Here is a 17,654-nt window from a genome sequence, read left to right on the forward strand (position 1 = left end):
TTTGTTGCATTTTTTTGAGCCAAAGCCAAGAATGTCTCCAAAAGGAATGGGAACTATATACAAGGTTCTTATACATTTCTGTTCTGATCAATCCACTCCTGGCTTTGGCTCAAAAAACCGCAACAAAAAAAAGCTACATTTTCGCAATGTGGAGCCTTAATTTCATTTAGTTATTTCAAAATTGAAAAAAATATTCTCAGTTTCTGAGTACTTTCTATGCAAAATCTGCCAATTTTTGCAGTTTCCTATACCGTCCTGCAGTTCTGTATATCAAATCTGACTATAGACTTGGATTACCATGAAATATTACTATTGCATAGGGTTTGCTTGTATTCAGGTCTCGTGTTCTTTGAGCTATCGAACCCCTGTAATAATTCTATGCCTGTAGTGCTAGGAAAGGAATAATATACAAAAGCATATTCACCAGCCTAAGTGCCTGTTTATAAAAAACATGATTAATAACGCCCAGATTTGTGTCCCATTATGCTGAGATTTTTGCCATCTGCTGTTGGAGTGGGGAGTCAATGGTGGTCGGTGCTAGAGAGGAATCTAGATCTAATACTATGTGACAGAGGCAAAAACCATGGTAAAGAAAGAGATTGGGATTGTGCTGAGGACGGAAGGAGGCCATCTGGTGCCTGCGTCGGTCACTCCCCCAATTGTATTAAGAAATATTTTCCGCTTATTAATTTGACTCTCCAAATCAGACATCTGTGTAACTAGTAAAATGGTCATTGTTCATTCTATTCGGTTCAGAGACAGGTGAACTTGAAGGAGGGGAGCGCGGTTTTATTTATTTCTTACTGAAAACAGATTGGAATGCTCTTACAAAACAGTGACCGAAATTGGATACAAATTCATCTTGTTGTCTAATTCTTGACGCTGCGGGGAGTGAAAGTACAAACCTATTCGTCGTTGAGTAATCGAATAAGAATTCTCATTACAGAATGTAAAAGGGGAATCTTAGTTATCAATATAAAACATACAAAATGATTCACAACAAACTCGCAACATTTCCTAGTAAACCCAACATGTGCCTGGATGGTGACATCATTCCAAAAAGCTGGTGATAGCGGCCATCGTTGGCAGCCATTAGGAGCACCATGTTTGGGACTAGGGTCAACTCAAGAATGACACACATGCATACAGTACATCATTTTGAAGCCTGCTTCATCACTATAAAACAGTTGGTTATCCCTGTCAGGTTGGGTCACATGTAATTCATGACACAAACTATAAATCACATAAAAATAAAAGTAACAGTGAAAGCTGTAACTGGATCCTTTAAAAAGCACCAAAGTGCCGGTCTGATGTGTTCCGCTGTACGATCCTCCACGTGGGAGATACAATACGCTGCTACTCTTTACATGGAGTCTCCGAGAGAATCCGAGTCGTCCAGGGACAGGGGAAGGTACAGATCCTGTAAAAAGAAACAAGGGCAGAATTTGTTAACTTCAAAGAAGGTTGACGGCTATAAATTGTTACAATGTTGCATTGACCGTTCCCTTATTATTTTCTAACCTGATGAAATTCCAAAGAAAATTTTGGCTTATGCCTCTTCTCCTGAAATATCTCGGTCAGTCAGCAATGCAAGAAGTGACCCTGACATGTGGACTTGTGTCCCAAACACGCAGACTTGTGGACCCGTGACTAATTTAAATGCTATTGGGTAAATTTTTTAGTGCATGGTATTTGCTATAAAAAATTACAGAAATGTTGCTTAATTTTTCTTCTGCTGCCTGACTGCATTCTCATACATTGCAAGCTGCTCGTACCAACTGATGGCTCCATCTGTAGCAGTTATCGCCCTTCTCCTGAACACCCATCTAAGTTGGGGACCCGCCAAACAGAAACCTATACGCGTGTATCACGTAATCTGTTTTTTTTATCCACTAGAACAGTAGGACAGTAAGCAGAGATCTAGAAACCTATGAGGAACTGATACAGATAGCATAATGAAACACTGTATCACTTTTCATTATGCAAAGAAGAATATTTATTTGCTGAAACTGGACATTCCTTTAGATTAACGACCATGTGAGTTTTCTGAGTATTCAGGAGAGGACGGCTACAGTTCGAGTTGTCAGAGAGCTCATCATCACATTGAACATGACTAGGCAGCCTGCAATGTATTAGAATACACATGGTTGCTGAAGACAAACCAAATCCTACTTTTTAAATACCACACATAGTCCTGCATGTACGACTTGTTATGAATGGTTTCCACGTGGAGAGGCTGCAGACAGACACCCATGGAATGAATGGGGTTTAAAGCTGGCTGCTGGCAATCTGTCGCCTGTCCAGTTGCCCCGGGGTTTAGGATAGAAACCCCGGGGCAGACAGCAGTGGTAGTGTCAACGCCCTCGTACAGTATGGGGCCACTATAGATAGACTGGTAAAACCCCATGTTGAGGCAGTTTTAAGATACATGGTGCTTTCTCCGTGTGAACTCATCCTTACCTACAAATTCATGCAAATAACTGTAAACAATCAATCAGGCTTAATAAGAAATGACTTGGTATAATAGGAAATCAAGAAGGAGAAGAAACATAATACCTTGTGCTTACGAAGACTTCCAGGACTGGTTGGGGTGGAGATTGGAGACTGCTTGGATTTAGGTGTGGATAACTGACTGCTAGAAGTTCCATTAGCTGTTAAGAAATAAACACTGGTGTATAATACAAGATGTAGGGTTATAGAATTACTCATCCTCAATGAGAAAAGAACCCAGAATCCAGCGGAAGAAAATACACTTTAATATAAATACATGGAGACCTTCTGCAAGTAGACAAGAGCTGGTGAAAGATACAAGGTGAAATCGAGGGCTTTGTGAGGTCTGGGTTCAAATTTTACTTTGCGTGCCTAACAATTCTTGTAAAATTGTGTATTTTTTATAGAGAGGACTGCCAGCTGCGATCCTAAACCCTCAGCAAACATGCCCCACTATAACATGCTAGCTGTTAGGCAGGGTTAGCTGTTTCCTATAGAGGAAATAGATTTCTTAGTAAACACTATTTTAGGAACCAAGCCTTACTTTTAAGATCTTTTGCCCCTTGGCATTTGTCACAAGGAATATTTCAAATGTTGATATTCAGCATCTCTATATTTTCCAGTGCTGGAGATTTCATGGTATGTCAAATCTCACAGCAAACCTAAACCTATTACGTACCTTGATATTTACAGGATTGGCCGACTGTGCCCGGGCCAGCTGGAGGCCAGACCTAAGCAACATCGCCATGCCCTTGACATGTACAGAATGAGACAGGATGAAAGATATACGGAGGGCAAAAGGAATATGTTGCTCCTACCTTTCTGTTAAATACAGCAGAACTCCAAGATTATGTAGACAGCGGCTGACATTTACAGAAAAGGGAAAACCCAACACGACGGAAACATGGCCGAAGCCTCCAGAATAAAGAAGGCGTGTTCCTTTCCGTCTTCTAGAAGTTATAGGTAATGTCTTAAATTGAAGCAAGTGCAAACTAAGTGTCAACTAAGACTTGCCAGTCTGGATCCGGAGTCTGGATACTGATGGTGGAACATCAGACTCTTCTCACAAATAAAGAATCTTGTATTTTTTGGATTGGGCATCAGGCATCCTTCAGGAATTGGAAGTTTTTGTAAAACAAGTGATGATAAAGCGCCATGTACTGGGCCCCGGCAAAAAAGCACTGCGGGAAAAACTGCGGCAGCGACACATCGTTGTTTTTCCTGCATTGCTTTTCATAGAAAGTCTGCAGAGATTTCCTCTACAAACCTTTTGTTTCCATTATACCTATAGGGAGACCACCAGTGCCTCCGTAGGTGTAAGTGACATGCTGCGATTTCCAAAATCATGGAAATCACTGCGTTTCTAATCCGCATATTTTTAGGCAATGTGTGAATAGGATTTGCATTGCAGAGACTGTGAAACGCCACATAGGGCCCTGGCCTGACACCGTTTTGTATGTTAGCTTGTATTGACATACGTTAATTCTTATTTTATGATAGATTGCTTTTATAACTCTTTTACTTGATTACGTAACAAGTAAGATTCTACCTGTCTGTAACAAGAAGCGCTGCAGCAGCTGTAGTGTATGCTACACATACTGTATCCAGGCTTTACCTAAACACTGTAACACACACCTTAGATGTTGCAAAGCACGAGGGCACTGCAAATCTATCAGTGGTGGACACTAAACTACTCCGCATAAGGGGTGTTGGGGTGTGTTATAAGGATTCTTATACTTCCTTCCTACTATAAATGAAAAATATTGCAAAGCCCCTGTGTGCTGTATACATGCAGCGCTGTCACACAGTGCTCAGTATATTCCAAATACTAATGAAAGAAGTGCATTATCCCATATATTGTGTGCACAGTTTGTCACTAAGGCTGGAATCCCAGTTGGGATCTCAATTTCAGGATTTCTTATATATACAGTAGAGATCCGGTATAGGGATAAACTATAGGGATAAACACTTTTCTATACATTACATTTTCACTGCAGCAAAAACACAGGAATGATAAATTGATAGTTTGAAACAGAAGAGGACAGGACAACAAAGGTCTGCGATTACGGAGAAGACATGACACATTCCTGACGCTAAACAGGTAGGCGCCACGTATGAGGAGTCTGAACAGACGATAACTCACCAAGGCAACATACATAAGTGGAGAATACATAAGTGGGGGTCTCATCATCCCACTGGACATCAAGGCTGATAAAAGATTTTCCTTACTTCCGTGACGTCTTGAGACATCTTTTCACGCTTCTCTTCACGTTCCTCCAATGTGTTGTATATGAATGTCGCCTCATTCACAGTATTACACCGCACTACACCAGTTCAATGAATGTCACAGTACGGTCATGTCCCCACTTGCAAATGTAAAATAAAAATCTTCTGTCCTTAAACAGTCCAACGGGGGCAAAACAACGGCGACAATACAAGTCCTTTCCTTGAGCGGTTGTGAACGTCGTGTTTCTTTTATTAGACTTGGAAGAAATTAGGTAAGACATATGATAAGGAGGTGAAGCTGTGCCACAAAGGCAAGACAAGCCGAGCTGCTAGGTTTCTTATAGGGAGATCTCAATAGCTCACAATATTATAGGGTTGTGAAAGAGTTAAATAGCGCACGGTATTTGATGCCAATGACGTTTCTCCATCTTTCCATTCTACTGGGATTCTTGTGGTTTCCATTAGACCTTGGTCAAACTACTCAAATATATTGTAGTTCCTATATCAGCAAAAATCTGTTAGCGATACATTGTCTCTGTATGCCAAAATATATGTACGGTACTACTATATACACTTGTGACACTATGGAAAGGAGCTACAAATGTTTCCAATTTACTTGCCTTTCCCCTTTGTTTTATGGACGCCGGTGACTACTATAACTAGATGATTTATTACCCAGCATTGGTGACTGTGATAAATCTGGTGTATTTTTGGACTACTTGTCTAAATTTACACCGTCTATTAGACACAGTTAGTAAATCTGGGCATTTGGTTACTAGGTGACTATTGCGGTTGAGCCGATCTTGAGATTTCAGGTTCGATTTTAAGATCTGATTTCTGATCATTTTCCAGTCGATCCTGATCGTGAAATTTGCTCGATCGCCGATCACGATCCGATCTTTCCCGATCCCTCAACCCTAGTGACTATTCATAGGTTCGTTTTTTTTTTGACGCCTCATTTTAACAGACTGTTCAAAAATAGGGCATGTCTTATTTTTGTTTTCTCCAAACTGATAGACTTCTGCCTATGAAGGATCTGTGAAAATGGGTCCTAGATAGATGCAAAATGGTCATAAAAAAGGACAGTGTCTGTCCACGATTGTATGAATATAACCTTAACATTCACAGCAAAAATATTTTATCGTCATGAAGGTCTGCCTACCAAAGTCACACCAATGGCTTATATCAGTGTTTCTGAATCTCCCATCGAGTTCAAAGGAGACCTCCTATTTTCTCAGGAATGGGCAAATTGGAATCCCAATTTTTGGGATCCGTGGAGTTGCTGTTGTCCGACCCTATTTCCCTTTTAGAGTGTCCACCTTCTTGTGCTTATTGGTTGGCCTCTGCTATTACAGCAATGGCTCTGCCGGGTGATACAATTGATCTATTGGTTATGTGTGACCACCATCAATGTACACATGAGGTCGACAAGGTATCAAAAAAAAAAAAAAAAAAAAAAAAAAAAAAACAGGGACACCATAAAAACTTTGTTACATTTTGTAAAACTAATTCTGAATGAGTGATGAGCTAACACAGAACTATAATATTTAACGGGATTTCATTGGACTTTGTTATTACCACGAAACGCGGGAATCTCCGACTGTCTACAGGGTTTTATGGTCTGCATAAGATCACTCCATGCGGACGGTTCCTGATGGGATTTGAATAAGGATCAGCTTTTTAATCCTTATGAAACCAATGCGGCCTCTACTTCCTTTTCTTGTGATATCGCTTGATCCTTCGCCGTGAGATCATAGGAACATTTCGCAACATCTTCGGTGGCGTTTTCATTTTTGATGCGTTTGAATGGATCAAATGAGGCGGCACTTATTCGAGTTTTTATGGAAGGCCGCACTCAGCACATGGCAAAGCAAGTGGCAAGTGGTGTTCACATTGCGTTTTATGAAGACTGCGTACTGTGTACACTAGGAAAGCTACCGGTCTAGGGTGACACTAGTCTGACGGGGCCAAAATAGTGTCTGGTCTAGTCAGTATATAGCTAAAAATGAGGATTGAGCATCATAGTAGTCTATGCATTCAACAATGTATTTAACTCTATCTACTAAACAAATACATATTATACAGTATCTTACTTTAACATGGGTGATGGAGGCCATTGTATGCCATATGGTAAACATATTTTAGGTAGGATACCTTTTTAACATTTGCAAGCTTTCTGACCTACAGCAATTCTTCTTCTCTCTTTACTCCATGTTTTTTTACACGGTGACCTCCATTTAAGTGGATTCATGCTACTGAAATCTCAAAAATTTAGGGTCGATCTTGTTCAAATCCAAAATTTTTGGCAGAATCAATTTTGCAAATTACACGTTTGGTGTTTGCCAACCATGAAAGAGGAAGTGTATATAATTTCATTAGGTTTTGGCAAACTAAATTACACCCGATCCCCCATTTGCAAGGAAGTGGATTTGTTTTTTTATGTAATCCACAACAGCTATATTTCCGATACAAATATTCAATGAAGTTATTCTGATTTCTGCCATTATCTTACATGACCCAAAATAATTGAACATTTTTCTTTCCAAAACCTTCAGCTTCCGAGAACAAGGAGGAGACTGATTCTGAGGTCTGATCACATAATGCATGCTGGTTGTAAGATAAAACACATGCCCGGGGGAGTCCAGACACATCTGTATTTTCTCCCCTGCACTGAGTCGTCTCACCAGCTGTCAGTCTAAATGCTGCGGACGTTTCTACGCGAGCGGTTTTTGCGCTTATGACACAAATTCTGTGTAATTTTATTTGGTTTTGTAACATCCAGTTAAGCTTTATCACCTAAGAGAATGACATCTGCTGTCTTGGTGGTGCTGCCATCTTTGGAAGCCCCAGGGAGCAGAATGTAAAGTCAGGACCTGATTGACACGCTGGATCTCTGGTGTGTAATTGCCGCAGACTTGTGCAAAGGCTTTTGTCTCCTCTCTCCAACCCCTCCATTAAGGAAGCATGAAATTAAAGCCCGGAAAACATCCCTTGCTGATTAGATTGTCTTGTTTCAGGGATTAATTTGTAACTATTACAATACCAGGCATCCGGAATTTGCTTACTAAAGCAATAACGTAGCGTCCGTACTGTATGTTACTATGTATTAATTACAGTATGGCAAAGCTTAAATGTGCATAGTAATGACTCAAAGCCGAAAGGCATCGGAGTGCACAGACTATGACGAGGGAACAATGGATGCAGAGGGCAAAGCTGGCACATCACAGCTTATGGCAGCCACTTGCGTAAATACCCCAAATGCAACATATCTTCACTGGTCTACTTTGATTCCATTTGCAAAGATGGAGCCCACTTTTATTAGTTAAGGTGATTATTGTGCCAATCTTAACCAACCTTCCACATTCTCTCCTACAGATACACCGAACAACCATAACATTACAATCGCCTACAGTGTGTAGGTCACCTTTGTGTCTCCAAAACCACTTTGACCCATCGAGGCCTGGACTCCACAAAACCTCTAAAGGTGTCCTGTGGCATTAAGATGTTATCGGCAGATCCTGATCTTTTAAGGCCGGGGAGTAGAAAAGTGGGACCTCACAAGGTGAGACGGGTGATACAAGCAAATCCCATAGATTCTTGATCAGATCCTGGGAATTGGAGGCCATGTCAACGCCTTAAAGTCTTTGTCAACATGTTCTACATTATCTTGCAGAAAGAGGCCACTGCTGTTAGGGAATACTGTCTCCATGATGGGGTTTACTTGGTCTGTACAATGTTTAGGTAGGTGGTGAGTGTCAACGTAATAGCCACGTGAATACTAGGGCTCGGTGTTTCCCAGTAGTGCGTCCATGTTGCACTTCCTTGGACCATTCTTGGTAGGAACCAACCACTGTATTGGGAAAATCCTGCTATTTTTTAGATGACCTTGTCATCTAGCCATCACAATTTGGTCTTTGTCACAGTTCTTCTGGTTCTTGCCCATTCTTCTTGCTTCCAACACATTGACTTTGAGAAATATTCACTTGCTTCCTAATGTATCTCACCCATGGACTGGTGGAACTGTATTGAGATAATCGATATTATTCACTTTATCTAGCAGTGATCTAAGGATGTCGGAGTTCTTAAACTAACCAACGACCGCATGATTTTTCCAGGAAACTGCTAAGCTGTATTTGGCCATTTCAAGGAGATTTTTTAATATTGATGACCTATCACTAGGATAAGTTGTCATTGTCCAACAATTCTGGAACTACACAGTACACAGAGCTGTAAGGACATAGCTCCATGCACTGTGTAGTATCTGTGCCGGGACACTGCAGCTCAGTTCCCATTCCAGCGACATATCCCCTTCCTATTGGATGACGCCATCTTCTTTTGGCTCCAATCGCTGCATAGTTATGGGCCAGCAGTTCCGCGTATTGAGTGACAGGTCAGACCCCCATTGATCTGCCATACGTTAAGAGATAAGTCATCAATATGAAAAGGCTGAAAAATCTCATTGACAATAACTTGAAAAGTGCAATGGCCGCATACTGTCACGTACACAGTACAGTCATATTGATGTCACCACCTGTCACAATCCAGAATAACCCCCTTTGGCAGAGCGGACCGCTGCGAGACCTGCAGGAAGAGAGGGGATGTTGTGATGATGTCACTGGGATGTTGTGATGATGTCACTGGGATGTTGCGCCGACTCCAGTGCCATGGCCAGCTGTGCTAGGTGACGTGGTTGAGCATCCATGGCGCGAACAATCCGATCGAGGTGGTCCCACAGATTCTTGATTGGGTTCAAGTCCGGGGAATTTGCTGACCAAGGGAGTACGGTAAACTCATCCTGGTGCTCCTCACACCACACACGTACACTGCGAGCTTTATGACACGTCACATTGTCCTTCTGGTAGATGCCATCATCCTGAGGACAAACAATTCCCATGTAGGGGTGAACATGGTCCGCAAGGATAGATACATACTGGTGCTGATCCATCGTGCCTTCCACAATGATGAGTGCGCCTAGATGGCTGATGACACGCGCCTCCTGCCATTGGTTATATAACATAGGCACTGGTCACATTAATATGACTGGACTGTGTATCATGTGCGATATTGTTGCAATTTTAGAATCTCCATTCTATTCACCATATCCAAGAACGTTTATAAAAAACTGAAAAGAATATTAAAAGACTTCACACAAATAATAAACTTCTATTTTTTTTTTTTATTATTATTTTAGAAGGAAATCTTTTCAGTTTCTTGCCATCAGAACTGTTCCCCACCTGAGTCCGCAGGAGATTTGCTGCGACGTGTTGGTGCTGGGCTCTTGGCAGAACTTTTAAGAGCACTAGAAGCGGATTTTGGAGTCTGTGCTGGAGCTCCTTTCATCACACGGCACTCTGGAAGGTGAAAACAGAGAAAATGACTGAGATATAATGTGAACAGTTGCTTATCCTTGGCTGCAAAGGAGGGGAAATAGTGCAGGGAAATGTGGTCAAGCACAAATAAATAGTCTGGTACAGACATACATGATTTATATTAGAAGTTACGCATAAATGTATTCTCCCTTAGGCTGCGAGTGCGCCAGACAACAAAATCTGTTTGCTCCTCGATTTCCAGTCGTGGAGTTTGTTGTGAGGTCAGGCAGAATTTATAGTCGGCTACACAATGCCAGGTTTTCACACGAAAGTGCAGAAATGAGATAATACGACGGCAAAGAAATCAGCAGCGTGTCAGGCCCCCCCCCCCCCCCCCAAAAGTCGTGATATGCTTTGCTGCACATTCGTCAAGCCAAACATAGAAAGTAACACGGCTCTTGTAAGAAATGCTGGAAGGAGAGAAAACTGTCAAATTAGGTTTTCTACAAAATAACCGCTGACTAAGGAGGTCTGTGCACTCCCGCCACCGCGCGGCCAGCGGTGCTGAGGATAAACGTAAGAACTGGACAAGAGATAAACACCATAAATGTGATGTATTAGCGAATGACGTGTATCTATATGTGCAACATTGTATATAGAACGAAGCCGAACCATTGACCAACTGACTGTCCAAGGCGCAGCTTCTCTAACATCGAGCAAACAGTGGACTTACCATTTTCATCCAGGGAGAAGTCATCCTGAGCGTATCTAAATTTTTCTGGGCCACAGGCAATAAATACATCATCTTCACCAAAGAAATCATGCAGACAGGTCACCTGGAAGAAGAAGAAATGCAATTGAGCAAACACAACCTTATGGACACTGCTTTACTTGTCTTGAAAATCCTGAAAGATTTTATTGTAATAAAAATATCATATTCTATATCATAAGTCGTTACATGTCATTGTGTTAGGTTGACCGCTAGGAGAGAGTTTGAAGGATCGGTGGACACATGGAGTTGCCTATCTAATAGTCTTGGCTGCTAAGATACTGTGGCTCAGGGGTCAGCAACCTTGGCTCCTTGTAAAACTACAACTCCCAGCATGCAAACTTGCTCTGTTGATCTTGGAATCCAATGGATGTGAATGGAGCATGCTGGGAGTTGTAGTTTCATAGCTGCTGACTCCTGCTGAAGTTTGGGCCTTGGTACTATATGCTTCATTTATATGTAATACAATAACTACTTACTGGTATCTGCAGCATCAGAATTTTACTGATCACCTTTGTAATTTTTGCACATGCAGGCCGTCTCATAAAAAGCTGGAACTCCCAGTAAATCCCAGCAATAAATGGCTTACTCTACCTCTATTGACAGCTTTGGGTGGGTCACACCATTTGCAATGTCTAAGCTTGAAGTGAATGCCCAATAAATACCCCAGGAATTCTCAGATTCCACTTGTTTGTTATTTTACACATGATCATCTAATAGATTCAACATGATGGAGTTAGTATTGGAGTAAGTACAGTATTTTCGTCATTTATTCATATATACAATGTAACCACTCAGTATTCCAGGGGGAAATCTCAAAGAACAGTTATGGGGCAGAGACACTTTGGCGTTGGCATGCTAGTGGCGACATATCCCTACAGATTGAGGTCCAATTTCCCTTCTTCCTTTGCAATGGGGTATGTTGGGTACTGAAAGGGGTTCTCCACTTTCTAATATTGACGGCCTAGCCTTAGGTGCTGATATAGGTCCAGCACCTCTTGTTCCAGGCTACCAGTCCCTTGTTCCAGGCTACCAGTCCCTTGTTCCAGGCTACCAGTCCCGTGTTCCAGGCTACCAGTCCCTTGTTCCAGGCTACCAGTCCCTTGTTCCAGGCTACCAGTCCCTTGTTCCAGGCTACCAGTCCCTTGTTCCAGGCTACCAGTCCCGTGTTCCAGGCTACCAGTCCCGTGTTCCAGGCTACCAGTCCCGTGTTCCAGGCTACCAGTCCCGTGTTCCAGGCTACCAGTCCCTTGTTCCAGGCTACCAGTCCCTTGTTCCAGGCTACCAGTCCCGTGTTCCAGGCTACCAGTCCCTTGTTCCAGGCTACCAGTCCCTTGTTCCAGGCTACCAGTCCCGTGTTCCAGGCTACCAGTCCCTTGTTCCAGGCTACCAGTCCCGTGTTCCAGGCTACCAGTCCCGTGTTCCAGGCTACCAGTCCCGTGTTCCAGGCTACCAGTCCCGTGTTCCAGGCTACCAGTCCCTTGTTCCAGGCTACCAGTCCCTTGTTCCAGGCTACCAGTCCCGTGTTCCAGGCTACCAGTCCCTTGTTCCAGGCTACCAGTCCCTTGTTCCAGGCTACCAGTCCCGTGTTCCAGGCTACCAGTCCCTTGTTCCAGGCTACCAGTCCCTTGTTCCAGGCTACCAGTCCCTTGTTCCAGGCTACCAGTCCCGTGTTCCAGGCTACCAGTCCCTTGTTCCAGGCTACCAGTCCCTTGTTCCAGGCTACCAGTCCCGTGTTCCAGGCTACCAGTCCCTTGTTCCAGGCTACCAGTCCCTTGTTCCAGGCTACCAGTCCCTTGTTCCAGGCTACCAGTCTCTTGTTCCAGGCTACCAGTCTCTCTTCTTCAATTCTTAGGAGTTTCCGCTATACTGGTCTAGATAGGATAGGTAGTTCTACCTCCTCTCCTCATTTAGTCTCATACTAACTGGCTCCTGTCATTCTAAAGGAGGTAACAAGCCTAAATTGTCTTTCCAAACCCCACGATGCCATATACTCAGTACATCAGTATCAGATCAATGGGGGTCCAACGCCAGGCATCTCCACCTGATATATCTGCACATAAAGACTTTTAGCCCCAACATGGCCTCTGAGCTGCAGTTGCACAGTATACAGTATACAGCACCATCTGGCTCTTTACACGGTGTAGATAATGGCTCACTAATGGAGTGCTGGACCTCCACCGATCTTAATTGATGTTTTGCTCCCATTGAGAATATAAAGTACATGCAGTGGTCATGGGCCTGCTGAGCCTCATGGCAAAATCTATCATGGGGCCCCTAGCTACAATGTGCCATTGGAAAATCTGGTATATTTAATGGGGCAGTGGGAACTGTGAGGCCTCCTTAGGGCCCCGTAGTGACAGCCACCTCCACACCCCCTATACCTAGGCCCCTGGTCATTTCATTGGGAGCTGCAGAGATGGTCAAGTGCTGGACTTTGGCTATTTGTGACACTCTCATTGACATGAATGGAGTAAGGTCGTGCCTAAGAGTGGTTTGCTATATTCCCTTAATGCAGGATTCTATTTTTTTTTACTGAATATTCTGTGTCTCCACCTCGGCCGTTCATCCCTCCAGGTGAGCTGGAGGGATGCCTTGCCTAATGCCTTGCAATGGTATAGAACAGTATAATTACATTATCATGCTCATGTGTCGGTTTTTTGGGAATCCATTCAAATGTTTCATGCAGAAAATGTTTCCGAAAAATCTGAATAATAGTCTTGAATAATAGGATCTCATTGAAGCTCTCACGCCGAGAGGTCTGCCATTCACCCCTAAGTCCTCCCTGTCTAGTAATCGAGGAGTTAATCATCTTAAATGCCGCCTTGAGCTGCCAGCTCAGAATGTCTTATGGCGCGGGGATGTGAGCTGATAACACGTTATTGCTGGTGGTAGCAAGCTACTAATTTGATTCCAATTTCTCCAGCTCATTATACTGTGTATTTATAGCAGCGCTTTCCAGAAGCCTAGAGGCGAAGAAGATCTGAAATTGCACATTTTGTCTGAGTTAGGAAAACAAAGAGAGGCTGGATGAGAGACCTCCCATCACAGCAAGGCTGTCACAAACAATGGCAGCGCAGTCATTAATAGCGCTGCTACACCTCCCACATTGTAGCGTCCCCCTCCTGCCCTTCACGTCACGCAGAGACATGCCAATGATCACCCCTGTGTTTACAGAACCATACATGGCCAAGGGTTACTCATCCATTCCCATGGAATAATACAGACTGAGCGAATATGTTACATTGAAACTGGGGCAAAGATTCCATTTGTTGTCCAAGCCCAATATCTAACTAGCCGGGCTTATTGGCAGTCCTTGTTAGGCCCCCGGCACCTGGTGCACACACTCTGCCAACCCCTCCCAATAGTGAGGTCTCTGCAGCAAGGGTCTGATATGTTGTTTGGAGCAATATTGTGCACTTATGACTTTTGGACCACTTTAGACCGGTATGTAATGGTGCTAAAACATGCCATGCAATTATATTCTAATACATAGTTGTCATTATCATCTGCCCATTCCACGGTTAATGGTCCCATGTTGCTGGGGATATATATATACGCTTACATTATCCAAAGAATGACTATCGCTTATAGAAAAGGTTCCAAAAGAGACATTGAACTAAAGGCATAAGTCAAAGATGAAAGAGTCACAAAGAAGATATTTTAGAAAAGGCAGAGTGGGGAGTATTGGAATAAAGTTGGATTACACAGACTCAGGATCCTGCTGACTATTGCCAAGTTGTGATGTGGGTACAGGGGGTAGGGTGATGCCCCAGACACAAAAGATAATGCGGACAACAAATCTTTCTCTTTATTTCACATAGGCAGGTCCAAATCTTACTGGTTACTCACAGTTGAGGCCCAGTTCACATCTGCATTCAGGGAGTCCACTTGGGGATCCTCCGAACAGAAACCTAATCCGCAAAAAAAGCGGTTACCTAAGGAAACCCACGGACCCCATAGACTATAATGGGGTCCATGTGGTTTCCATGTGAAAAATGCGGAGAGAAAAGTGACCCAAATACAAATGCGCACCGGGCCTAAGGCAAAAACATTACAGTTTATAACGCAACAGAGGCACAAGGCTTGGCGGTTCCTTTCCACTGAGACACAGTAACAGTGAGGGCTGGTATGCTTGGGGAACATTGAATTCTCCACAAGTAACACTGGCGATATTTCTCTTTGCTGTGCCAGGTCACTAGTGAGATTTTCCAGACCACATAATGTGGCCGCTCATTGCTCTAGGGGTAAATCACATTGATGGATCAGACACATTTTGGAGTTGGCACACTAGTGGTGGCATTCTCCCACAGATTGGGGGTCAGTCTCACAGGGGTTTGTTTCTTTCTTTGCAAAAGGGTCTGCTGGGAGCTTGAAAGGGTTTCCCACTTTCTAATGGCCTAGCCTTAGCCTGCTCTGATAAAGGTCCAGCACCAAGTTGGATCTTCTCTAAGGGTCTGCGTCTTGTTCCAGGCTCTCTCCTTCACTTCCCAGGAGTTTCCACTATCCTGGCCTATATACAGTAGGTCCCTGCCTCCTCTTCTTTTAGCTTCATACTAAAGGGTTCCTGTTATTTTAAAGCAAATTTTCTTAGATTATGACAATGCGCACACAGATGCAGGACAGGACCGCAGATTAGAAACCAGCTGTTCTGACGGTGCAGGAGGGATCGTATCTCACCATAAAGGTCAGTGCCCTGGGCACAGGCACGCTGCTGGAGGACTATCCCACCATGCACATACTGATCTGCTGCAGGATTAATCACTATACTCATGGCCGTCTGCCCCGCACTCAGTCATTACCCAACGCCAGGCGGAATGGCTACAGAAATGATGTCATAGTTGGCGCACAGGCAGGATTTTTAACCCCCTCACATATAGGAAATTTACAATGACTTTCACAGATCTATAAATGGTTCGGCATCGGCAGCTCTGGATTCAGGTCTGGCCTAAAATGGCATAAAGGAAAATGTATTTATAGACTGCAAGTTAAATCTCCTAACATCTGTATCCCTATAAAGTCCCAGCTCTGGTTGCAGGGTCCCAGCCCTAACTGAGGTCACCCAGATCTGTTCACAAGTTTTTTGGAAGAATAACAGAGGAACAGCACAACACAGATTTGCAATAAATGATGTTCCAGAATTGTTGCATCATCGGGAACACAAGCATTTGCAAACTTGGACAGGGACAGGTGAGATTCTCTTCAAGGACAACATAAAGGAGACCTAGGTATTTTTAGGATAGATCATCAATATCTGATCCGAGGTGGTCCAGCACTGGTGTGATTTGCTTCTGCTTCACAAGACAGTGATACATTAACTCCTGACTTGCACTTTTTGCAGCTCAGTCCCATTAAAGTGAATGAGGCTGAGCTGAACTATCAAGCTCTGCACCCGGGCAAGGTACGGTCCTGTGCTTGGGATTCAGGGAAGAGGCTGCAGCACTTATTTCAATTTGGTGATTTCTTCAAAGCTGATCTGAGGGGGTCTTGAGTGATGAACCCCCAGCCATCAGATATTGTTGACCAGTCCTAAAACAGGTCAGAAATATGTAAAGCTACATGGATATGACCGTGTATATTTCGCCATGCTGTGATTAAACAGCACATGGATGACATTCGTGTGTTGTCTGTGAGTCCATGGCCCCATTCACTGCTGTTTGTGAGCCTGGGGGGAAAAACGAACAGGCGAAGGATTTGTCTTGAGCTTTGCCCAAGGCTCACGGCTGTATACACGGGCCCAGGATAACTAGTGCTGAGTGGCAAACTTATACACGGGTATACACAGTTACCGAGCCTGGAGATAGTATGGGTATACACAGCAGTCTACACAGTATATACAGCAGTCTACACAGTATATACAGCAGTCTACACAGAAGTCTACAGAGTATATACAGCCTTATACTCAGCAGTCTTCACAGTATATACAGCAGTCTACATAGTATAAACAGCAGTCTACGTAGTATACACAGCAATCAAATCATACAAGCTTTATTGGCACGTCCCAATAGATATTTGGCATTGCCAAAGCTAGTAAAAGGGGGGGGGGGGGGAGTGGTGGTTATGGGGGGTTGGGGTGGTTGATTTGGGGTACTCAGCAGTCTACACAATATACAGAAATCTGCACAGTATACACAGCAGTCTACATAGTATACTCAGCAGTTTACACGGTATAGTCAGCAGTCTACACAGTCTACACAGCAGTCTACACAGTCTATTCGGCAGTCTCCACCGTATGCTCAGCAATCAATCAACCAGCTTTATTAGGGATAAGCCAAAACCGAACTTTAATACAGAAGTTCAGTTCAGGCACCCGAACCCTCGAAGTACAGCACAGACTTTGCAGTTTGTGTTTGTTCATCACTAATGATAATATGAGTGTGTTGTGATGTACGGGGGGGGGGGGGGATTCAGAAGCTCTGGTCTCTTTCCCAGCAGCAGTCTTTATTGCAGCAGACAAGCTTACAGGTACAGGTAGTGCTGCTCAGCAGCTCAGCATGTCAAAACAAACAAATGAAAATAAAGACCTACACCTCTCCGGCGGCTTACTAAACGAGTTATTCCCTCACTAACAAGGGAGTCAGCCTACTGCTGACCTCCTAACAAACAGGGTTCACAAGTAAACAAGGGGTGCACATACCCGGCCATTTAACAGCGTCCTTTTTGGCAGAGCTCTCTCACGCCGGTTGACTGTGTCAGTGTTTCAGTCTCTCTCCTCTCTCTCTCTCACTAACCAGCACACCTGTGCTACTTACAGAGCTCTGCTGGTCTGTTTCCAAGCCTGGAATGGATTGTCCTGCCGGACTGACCCGACTTTGTTCAGACACGGGATAACAATGAATAAGTTTCCTTATACCTTAAGG

The 17,654-nt window shown here is 43.6% G+C and overlaps 1 protein-coding gene across 1 annotated transcript in view; it reads right to left on the reverse strand.

The window, feature by feature from the left end:
- Window positions 1-901: 901 nt before the first annotated feature.
- Window positions 902-17,654, reverse strand: part of DCX (doublecortin) — a 58,517-nt gene continuing 41,764 nt past the window's right edge. The window contains exons 4-7 of the mRNA XM_075259457.1: window positions 10,759-10,861; window positions 9,951-10,067; window positions 2,557-2,651; window positions 902-1,420 (exon numbers count right to left, since the gene is read on the reverse strand). Coding sequence (XP_075115558.1) covers window positions 1,364-1,420; window positions 2,557-2,651; window positions 9,951-10,067; window positions 10,759-10,861 — 372 coding nt within the window. The 3' untranslated portion in view covers window positions 902-1,363. The remainder of the gene's footprint in view (window positions 1,421-2,556; window positions 2,652-9,950; window positions 10,068-10,758; window positions 10,862-17,654) is intronic.

Source organism: Leptodactylus fuscus, chromosome 11 (genome assembly GCF_031893055.1).
Source record: "Leptodactylus fuscus isolate aLepFus1 chromosome 11, aLepFus1.hap2, whole genome shotgun sequence".
NCBI lineage: Eukaryota > Metazoa > Chordata > Amphibia > Anura > Leptodactylidae > Leptodactylus > Leptodactylus fuscus.